Source organism: Barbatula barbatula, assembly GCF_947034865.1.
Source record: "Barbatula barbatula genome assembly, chromosome: 1".
Lineage (NCBI taxonomy): Eukaryota > Metazoa > Chordata > Actinopteri > Cypriniformes > Nemacheilidae > Barbatula > Barbatula barbatula.
In genome coordinates, this window is record NC_136766.1 from 25,769,197 (window position 1) to 25,778,821 (window position 9,625).

A 9,625-nucleotide genomic window follows, 5' to 3' on the forward strand; every position below is an offset into this window, starting at 1 on the left:
ACTGTATATCCTGCACTTGCTAATTGCACTTCAGGTTAGACCTAAACTACATTTCGTTACACTGTACTTTGTATATGTGTAATGACAATAAAGTTGAATCTAATCTAATCTTAAAAAGTATAGTCACTATAGAATAGTTGCCAGATTTGTAAATGTATCCTCGTCAATCATTGTCTTTTAGTTTATCATGCATTTTGATAATGTGGGATGGATGAAAATAAAGATTAGACAAAATTTAAGCTGTACATATTGTTTATTTAATAATACACATTTTAGATATTCCAAACAGACATCATAAAGTCCTCAATTATCAGAGAAATACAATACTAGCTCACCACACTAGAGCTATAGGTGTAGAGGAGAGAGAGAACTATATACAGAAATATAACGCTATACAGTTTGACTGCCTAGACAGACTCGAGGGGCTGGGACTGAGAGTCCAAGACATTGTCCACTGCCTTTTTAAAGTCTGCAAAATTAGCAAAAGTCTATCCAGCAATGTCTTTGGATGTGGACGATTTGGTGCTTTCACAGTAAGTTTTTTTCTTCTGTACTTGTGGTGGTCTTGAGTGGGTTGGCCACACAGTGCACAAATGTATACTTTAACCCCAGCTTTATGTCCCACGCCACTTCGCTCTGCCCGTTTCCTCTTGTAGAGGGTGGATCTTGCTGGTGATGGCGGAGGAAAGGATGCCTTCGGCAGGAAAACAGCAGGAGGTCCTGTGAGAGGTAAAGCCATCAGCTGACTGGAAGTGGGGGTAGGCTGGAGACCTGCTGGTGGATTGGTGAGAACTGGTGCTGTTAAGAGCTGAGTGAGAGCAGTGGGGGGCACAGCTATGACATTCGGCAGTCTGGATTTAATTTTCCGGGTCCCTGCCAAGGATGGAGTAATATTAAACTGTACCATAGGTCGGCTGGTGTGGGGCCTTTCATCTGGAAGCTCAGTCGCTGGGGGCTGGCTTGCTCCAGAAACACTGTGATGACTTTGGAGTACAGACAAACCTTGATCTGTCACGTTTTTGGCTGACAAGGCCTCTTGTCTTCTTATGAATTCGCTCACACATTTAGAATTAATTTTCAGTATTGGAATACCAAGTTTACTTAATTCTGTATCATCCACGGTCACTCTCTGTTGCACACGCTGGTACATTTTGGTGATCTGATGCTTCAGTGGTCCTAGGTGCGCCTTTTTTTCCACAAGCAGGATGAAGCCACAGCTGTTTCATTATGCAGTACATCAGCCGGTTCTTTCTGGAGTCAACCAAGTGGGCGGCCGAGTAACGCTTACTGAACTTCAGCTTTTGCACCAAAGACGACTCTGATGGATCTCCATTTGTGCGGCCTAAGAGAGCATTTCCACCGGCGGGCTGAGTAAAGGCTGTCGAACTGCTGGATGCTACGATCATGGAGGTCAAACTTGTTCCAGGCACTGATGACCCTCTGTCTAGTAGAATCACTTATTGCCAGCTTTCCTTCCTCCAAGGCAATCTCAACAAGGACTTTGCTCAGCTCCTCTACATGTTGGTACCCAGGGAGATGATTAGGACCACACACATCCTCCACACAGGGATCAAAGTCACTAGCCACTACCTGGTCAGTGAGGCACAGATTGTTTTTTAGTGGAGTCAGACTATCACCCTCACGGTCAGAGCTGTAGCCTACATCTTCCTCCTTCTCCTCCTCTTCTGCCACACCAGCAGAAACCTCATCAGGTTCATCTTCGTCTGCTCGAAGTGTCTCTCTGGTCTGAGCATAATGTCAGGAGCACTGAAAGGCTCTGATGATTGAGAAAACAGATACTCCAGACCAATCCGCTCATCACCAGCGGGAACTGGAGTCCTGAAGTTTGCCTCCTCCACCTCCCCAAACAGTTCCTGACACCTCTGGTTCAGTCGATGTACTAGAGGAGACACGTACACCATGTGCTTTCTCCCTTTCTGACCTTTGACACTTGCTGACTCCCTGTCAGAGTTCCAGCGTGCAATGCCAGCTAGGATATACACTTGGAAGGGGACAGCTCCACAGTGGGGCCCAGGGATCATTTTGGGCAGGAAAGAGTGAAAGCCTTCCAGACTGTTGCTCCCTCTCACCGTGCTGTACCGTGGAAGGCGCACACCACTACGGGTCACATACTTTGTGATGGTGTACAAGTTCCTCCCCGGTGGATCTTGTATGCACTCGAGGTGCTTTTGTTGGTTCTCCCAGACTGGTCGATCGTTGCAGCATCTTTGAAAAGATGAACCTGATTCTCATCCATCCCAGCAGCTCCCTTAAGGATGTCAATGGCGCTGTTGACACGCGCACATGTTCCCTGTGCACCAACTGTAATCCTCCTGACGTGATGGCTCAAGTCTGACTTGCTGACATGGATTTCGATGATCTGGCTGTCAGTCAGGGAAGCATAGCTGATTGGGTGACCTGCGTGTATGGCCTGTACCAGTAGGGCCATGTCGTCCTTGTTGTAAGCAAAGACCGCAGCAGAGAGGGCAGACTTGAACAGGGTATATTTCGGGTGGGGATCTGTCTGCACAGCCGCGTCAAAACGATGGATCCAGTGAAAGATGTCAACCTGTACCAGCATACCTCCGTCTGTCCACTCACTGAAGAGCTGTTCCACTGAAGACACACCATGGACACGACAACAGCCACGGTCAACATACATGAGCTCAGGAGGTGTCTCACCAGCATTCCTGTAACGTTTCATGAGGCCTTCAGCCATTGGCCACAATTTGTGCAGCGATTCCTCACAGATCAGGACCGATATGAGGATCTGACCCAGCTCGTTGGCCACGTGTGTACACCATTCCGCAGTGCCTTTTCCGCCTCCGGAAAGTTTCTTGCATATCGATAAGAAATACAAAACAAAGTGATTCAAACCTTTACACCTGTTCTCATTTTAAGTCAGTTAAGTCAGGTGTTATTAATTTTATTACCGGAAGCAAATACTATTTAAAAAAATTATTACGATTTTCCATTATGCATACCAAGCCATAAGTACAAAGTTGTTAAATTAACCTTTTTGGTGGAGTCGTATTTTGAGACTTTGCCAAACGTGGACATGATCTGTGTTCGGTAGTCCTCAATGTTTTCTACTTCACTAAGAAGAAAGACTTTCCTCAGCAGCCTTGGTGATGGCAGTTCTCTCCTTGGTGGTGGTTGCTGAAATTGTTGGCACAAAATCCCTAAAAGCAGAGACAATAAACACACAGACTTCATTACTGATGAAAAACTAAATGGTCCACGCACATACCTCATTACTGATGGTTTAAAGAACAACTGGATGGTTAATTTGGTTATTTGTTCCTCATTACAGTGAGGGTCCCTGCCGTGTTTGTATCATATATATATCTATACCTAAACAGTTAAGAGAACAATTAACTCTGACTTTCTTGTGATCTTCCCAGGTCTTTTGTACTGGCTGAGGAGGGTGGTGTATAAGTCTTTTCTTTGCAGATATTCCTCGAAGTGGCTTTCCAGAACCTGTCTCCACACCTTGGCCATGGTGTTGCCCTCAGTGCGATCCCTCATCAGGCGGATCACTTGCTTGTCTACACCACGTCTGAAATTAAAGCACAATAATTTGATGGCTGCTACAAGCAATACATATTTTCTTCTAGTTCAATAAATTAGACATAGAGTTATTGTGGAAATTTGCAGACTCACCATAATGTTAAGACAGCAGGGAACACAGCTCTGTGAGCTGGACTGAGCTGGTCAATAATGCACCCATCCCATGACAGAAAACGACAGATAGAGTGTTCCTCTGACTCATTGGCTGCCTTTCTGCATGCATTACATGCCAGGACCTCAATCAGCATGGTGTACCAGCCAGAGATGTGGCAGATCTGTCTGACCCTTTTGGAATACCCACAACGGTACAGGAAAGCATTCTGACTGGAACGTGCTGGGCAGTCAGACCTAGGACAGCGAAGACTGTAACGCCACACTCCAACTGGTCTCCAGAAAAACACAGAGCTGTGAAAAAATGAGTCCGCTGAGGGGACTTTCCCTTCCACCACCCCGGGTAATTCAGGAGGATGAAACCATCCTGTCATCCTTCAGAACTTTCCTCCACCTTCTGTTGCCATGCTTGTCTTGATAGGACATGACCTTCTGAAAGAGTCCCCTGTCTTCATCCTCTTTTAGCCACACGATGTCTGCTTTGGAAAGCTCATTAGGACCAGATTCCCATGTTTTATGCCAGCCTTCGAATGTCACCTGGTATTAAAGCTAAGACAAAACCTTTAGTAACAACCACCGAGTGCATGTATGCAAGCTGTGTCCTTATCTAACAACCATACTTAAACTTTGAGTTGTCCCATGACGTGGAGTATCTGCTGCTGTGTTTGATGTTGCTGTGCCCAGACAATGCTGAAGTGCTGCACCAGTCCCATCAGGACCAACCTCACATGCAGACAAGATTAACACATAAAATAAGTTTACAAAATCAAATGTCAATCGCTTTTCTCAATTTAAATGATTTATGTGAACTTGTTTGATTCTACAGTGTATGGACTTACAGTTGATGATGGAATAGAGTATGTGTTTGGCTTCTGTGGTGGATCTGAATGGGCCTTTGTTTTCAGATACTTTTTTTCTATCCCCTGCTTTTCCTGATGCTAAATGAGGCCAAACACACAAGTGGACAAAAGTCAATGTTAAAGCAGCAAGACAACATATTCATCTGAAGTAAGCTTCAGCCACACAAAGTGTCTTTATTTTGTCTTATTTGATTCAGTTTATGCATAAAAGGGATAGTTTACCCAAAAATTAGAATTCTGTCATCTTTTACTCACCCTCTTGTCATTTCAAACATTTCTTCTGCAATAGAAGATATTTTGAAGAAAGTGAGTGTTACCGAAGAACGGCGGTCCCTATTCACTTTTATTGTGTGGACATAAAACCAATGCAAGTCAATGGGTATCACTGTTGTCCTTCAAAATATGTTCTTCTGTGTTTAGCAGACGAAAGTTGGTCATGCAAGTTTGAAATGACAGTGAACAAATGATGACACAATTTTCATTTTGGGGTGAACTATCCCTTTAACAGTTCATGCTATGATAACACTTAAAATTGAAAACATAAAAAAAAATCGCTATACCTTCTCGTTCAAAGGTGGCAAGAGCTTCCAACAGCAGTGTGTCATCCGCACAAACACTATCACCTTTGGACCCTGATGAACTTGAGCTGGCAGCTGCTTCATGAGCGGCCCGGTCCTGCGAAGCAAGCACAGGTGAATTTCAGCCTTGAAGTTTATATTATATGCTGCACTGTGATTTTTAGTAAAGGCACCTTAAACCTACCTCTTTGTCAAGAATGTACCGCCTGAAGCGCTTCAGTGACTTGATGATGTCCTCCTCCTTCATCATCAGTCACTGCCGCACAGAGCAGTTTGCTTCCTGTGCCATATTCCTCTCATGGGTGGTCCCAGCTTGTGGGTCAGCTTGAAGGGTCTTGTGCAGGCTGTACCACTGCCACATCTCTAGATACGTGAAAGATTTAAAGCGGCCCTGTCCACGTTTATCTCGAAACAGCTGCACATACCTAAATAGGAGATCCTTCACCCAGGTGCCATGGCTCTGTTTTTTGTCAGGATGGCGGCTTTCTTTAACATGGAGATCAAGGATACTCAAATGTCAGAAAACAATGATGATTAATAATTACAGATAATTCCAAACAGTGAATAAATAAAAATAATTGTATCAAAGGACGATGGAAACAAATCTTAAATGTGCAAGCAACAGACTTACTACTTAATGTAGCCAACATCATTCTCTGCCAGCCATGTGAAGATTTGACCATTGTATTTGCCAAAGGTCAGATTAAGCTGGCCGAGGTACAGCGCCTCTGATGAAGTCTAGGCGATGGGCTGACATCTCTTTTTAGCTGAAGACATAGAATTTGCAATGATGTTAATGACAAGCACAATGACAACTACATGGATGGAAATATATTAACATATTTAGTGCCAAGATATGACCTTCATGACAAGCCGTCTTTTCATCCTGGACTGTGCTCGTGTCATAGCATGTGTTGCGAGATGCCAGTGACTTGGCCTCCTTTGAAGCCTTAAGAAGGCATGGTTGCCTATTTTGCGACACACTTTTGTCTAAAATATTTAGGGTGGGCAACAATGGATCCATGTTAAACACACCTGTAAGAAACAGGGGGTTTCTCTTAGCATGACTAATACATGAGGTCATGATGAAGTAAAACATGTCCACAATCAAAGGTGTATGTGTCTGTGCCATGTATTAAATACATTTGTTTTAATAATCATACTAACTAATGTTTTACATTTATTTACTTCCTGAATGGAATGTTGATCTTGGGTAAGCCTTAAAACAATAACCATGGTTTGCAGTTTACCATGGTTACTATAGTAAAACGATGTTTACAACAAAATAACCATGGTTTTGTTACAGAAACCAAGCCAATGGCAACCAGAACCCCAAACCCCCCATGGTTACTACACTTTTACCACAAATAACATGGTTAATTATCGTAATGAAATGTCAATGGAAAGCTCAAGGGCGGCTAACGCTTTTATATGACAACATATGAAATAACTGTCTTGTGCTTGTTTTTTTGACGAATTAAAAGTTATTTGTCTACTTTGTAATGTCGTGTAAACATTAAATCACTCTCACCACGGACGCTGTGAATGACAGGTCGTCACCGATGAACTTTTTTGCAGAAGCTGTAGCGTTAGCGAAGCAGGCTAGCGTTAGCGAAGGAGGCTAGCTTTATGTCCCGATATCGCAAATTAACAAACATAAATTATTGAAAATATGTCAATACTAATACTAATACGAAATTCGATTATCCGTCTGTGTCGCTCATGAGCACGGGCGCTTTTAATCGCACCTGATTTGGCCGTCACTGTAGACCGTTCGGCCTTCTGATTGGTCTAGAGACTACGGCGACTGTAGACAATGTAGGACACTCGGCCAATGAGGGGACGCGATAGTCTACAGTGAGCATTGCACTTAGGCTGTGCTGACTTCGACTGCAGGCGATGGGACCGCACGACGTGCAAATCTTGACCTGGACTCTAGACAAATGTGGGATGTGAGTGGCTGTGATTGTGCATGTAAAAAGTATTACCATGACGTTAAAGATAATTTGCATATTTTTGCTATCTCTTTTGAAAGGTGTAATTGTGGATGCTTATATAATGCTGTCATCTGAAATATTTACTTTAGTATAAGTTTAAGTTAATATGTATGTTGCGTTCATTTATCACTAACAGTACTGAACAGTAAAGAGTGTGTTTCCAGCTCAATTATTTAAGAATTCAAAGTCCGTTATTGAAGTATACCAATAGTCACTTGCACTATTGTTTAGTCTAAATTATTATCTGTTCATAGCCACCTGTACATTAATGTTCATAGTATATAGCCATCTGTATATATTGTTCATAGCACAAACCTACTGTCATATTTTCATAGAACATACCTACTGTAAAGTATTTTCATAGAACACACCTACTGTAAAGTACATTAATAATCCATGCCCACTGTATAATATTTTCCTAATATTGTATTCTGTATTTATTCACTGTATATCCTGCACTTGCTAATTGCACTTCAGGTTAGACCTAAACTACATTTCGTTACACTGTACTTTGTATATGTGTAATGACAATAAAGTTGAATCTAATCTAATCTTAAAAAGTATAGTCACTATAGAATAGTTGCCAGATTTGTAAATGTATCCTCGTCAATCATTGTCTTTTAGTTTATCATGCATTTTGATAATGTGGGATGGATGAAAATAAAGATTAGACAAAATTTAAGCTGTACAGATTGTTTATTAAATAATACACATTTTAGATATTCCAAACAGACATCATAAAGTCCTCAATTATCAGAGAAATACAATACTAGCTCACCACACTAGAGCTATAGGTGTAGAGGAGAGAGAGAACTATATACAGAAATATAACGCTATACAGTTTGACTGCCTAGACAGACTCGAGGGGCTGGGACTGAGAGTCCAAGACATTGTCCACTGCCTTTTTAAAGTCTGCAAAATTAGCAAAAGTCTATCCAGCAATGTCTTTGGATGTGGACGATTTGGTGCTTTCACAGTAAGTTTTTTTTCTTCTGTACTTGTGGTGGTCTTGAGTGGGTTGGCCACACAGTGCACAAATGTATACTTTAACCCCAGCTTTATGTCCCACGCCACTTCGCTCTGCCCGTTTCCTCTTGTAGAGGGTGGATCTTGCTGGTGATGGCGGAGGAAAGGATGCCTTCGGCAGGAAAACAGCAGGAGGTCCTGTGAGAGGTAAAGCCATCAGCTGACTGGAAGTGGGGGTAGGCTGGAGACCTGCTGGTGGATTGGTGAGAACTGGTGCTGTTAAGAGCTGAGTGAGAGCAGTGGGGGGCACAGCTATGACATTCGGCAGTCTGGATTTAATTTTCCGGGTCCCTGCCAAGGATGGAGTAATATTAAACTGTACCATAGGTCGGCTGGTGTGGGGCCTTTCATCTGGAAGCTCAGTCGCTGGGGGCTGGCTTGCTCCAGAAACACTGTGATGACTTTGGAGTACAGACAAACCTTGATCTGTCACGTTTTTGGCTGACAAGGCCTCTTGTCTTCTTATGAATTCGCTCACACATTTAGAATTAATTTTCAGTATTGGAATACCAAGTTTACTTAATTCTGTATCATCCACGGTCACTCTCTGTTGCACACGCTGGTACATTTTGGTGATCTGATGCTTCAGTGGTCCTAGGTGCGCCTTTTTTTCCACAAGCAGGATGAAGCCACAGCTGTTTCATTATGCAGTACATCAGCCGGTTCTTTCTGGAGTCAACCAAGTGGGCGGCCGAGTAACGCTTACTGAACTTCAGCTTTTGCACCAAAGACGACTCTGATGGATCTCCATTTGTGCGGCCTAAGAGAGCATTTCCACCGGCGGGCTGAGTAAAGGCTGTCGAACTGCTGGATGCTACGATCATGGAGGTCAAACTTGTTCCAGGCACTGATGACCCTCTGTCTAGTAGAATCACTTATTGCCAGCTTTCCTTCCTCCAAGGCAATCTCAACAAGGACTTTGCTCAGCTCCTCTACATGTTGGTACCCAGGGAGATGATTAGGACCACACACATCCTCCACACAGGGATCAAAGTCACTAGCCACTACCTGGTCAGTGAGGCACAGATTGTTTTTTAGTGGAGTCAGACTATCACCCTCACGGTCAGAGCTGTAGCCTACATCTTCCTCCTTCTCCTCCTCTTCTGCCACACCAGCAGAAACCTCATCAGGTTCATCTTCGTCTGCTCGAAGTGTCTCTCTGGTCTGAGCATAATGTCAGGAGCACTGAAAGGCTCTGATGATTGAGAAAACAGATACTCCAGACCAATCCGCTCATCACCAGCGGGAACTGGAGTCCTGAAGTTTGCCTCCTCCACCTCCCCAAACAGTTCCTGACACATCTGGTTCAGTCGATGTACTAGAGGAGACACGTACACCATGTGCTTTCTCCCTTTTTGACCTTTGACACTTGCTGACTCCCTGTCAGAGTTCCAGCGTGCAATGCCAGCTAGGATATACACTTGGAAGGGGACAGCTCCACAGTGGGGCCCAGGGATCATTTTGGGCAGGAAAGAGTGAAAGC

At 43.5% G+C, this 9,625-nt stretch overlaps 1 protein-coding gene across 9 annotated transcripts; it reads right to left on the reverse strand.

Moving 5' to 3' along the window:
• Positions 1-237: 237 nt before the first annotated feature.
• LOC306894991 (uncharacterized protein) lies at positions 238-6,893 on the reverse strand. 9 transcript variants are annotated; one of them, XM_079457875.1, is made up of 11 exons: positions 6,651-6,891; positions 5,981-6,154; positions 5,751-5,886; positions 5,304-5,605; positions 5,102-5,216; positions 4,521-4,619; positions 4,302-4,404; positions 3,664-4,230; positions 3,386-3,559; positions 3,016-3,182; positions 238-2,836 (listed from the first exon to the last, which is right to left on the reverse strand). In XM_079457875.1, exons 4-7 carry the CDS (start codon positions 5,367-5,369, stop codon positions 4,394-4,396), a joined length of 291 nt encoding a protein of 96 aa, XP_079314001.1. In that variant the 5' UTR covers positions 5,370-5,605; positions 5,751-5,886; positions 5,981-6,154; positions 6,651-6,891; the 3' UTR covers positions 238-2,836; positions 3,016-3,182; positions 3,386-3,559; positions 3,664-4,230; positions 4,302-4,393. The 9 variants fall into 9 exon arrangements, 8 of the variants coding, with proteins under 8 accessions (XP_079314001.1, XP_079314000.1, XP_079313999.1 ...); XM_079457874.1 differs by having other exon boundaries at positions 3,016-3,559; positions 6,651-6,893; XR_013786746.1 differs by having other exon boundaries at positions 244-2,836; positions 3,016-3,159; positions 3,251-3,559; positions 3,664-4,404; positions 6,651-6,874.
• Positions 6,894-9,625: the final 2,732 nt, after the last annotated feature.

What these genes read in the sequence shown, in the direction of transcription:
- LOC306894991 (XM_079457868.1), bottom strand. Translation starts at nt 3,255, where the DNA reads ATGAGGTATGTGCGTGGACCATTTAGTTTTTCATCAGTAATGAAGTCT. An exon ending in AATACGACTCCACCAAAAAG is followed by an intron (nt 2,837 to 3,015) that starts GTTAATTTAACA and finishes TCGATATGCAAG; the next exon opens with AAACTTTCCGGAGGCGGAAA.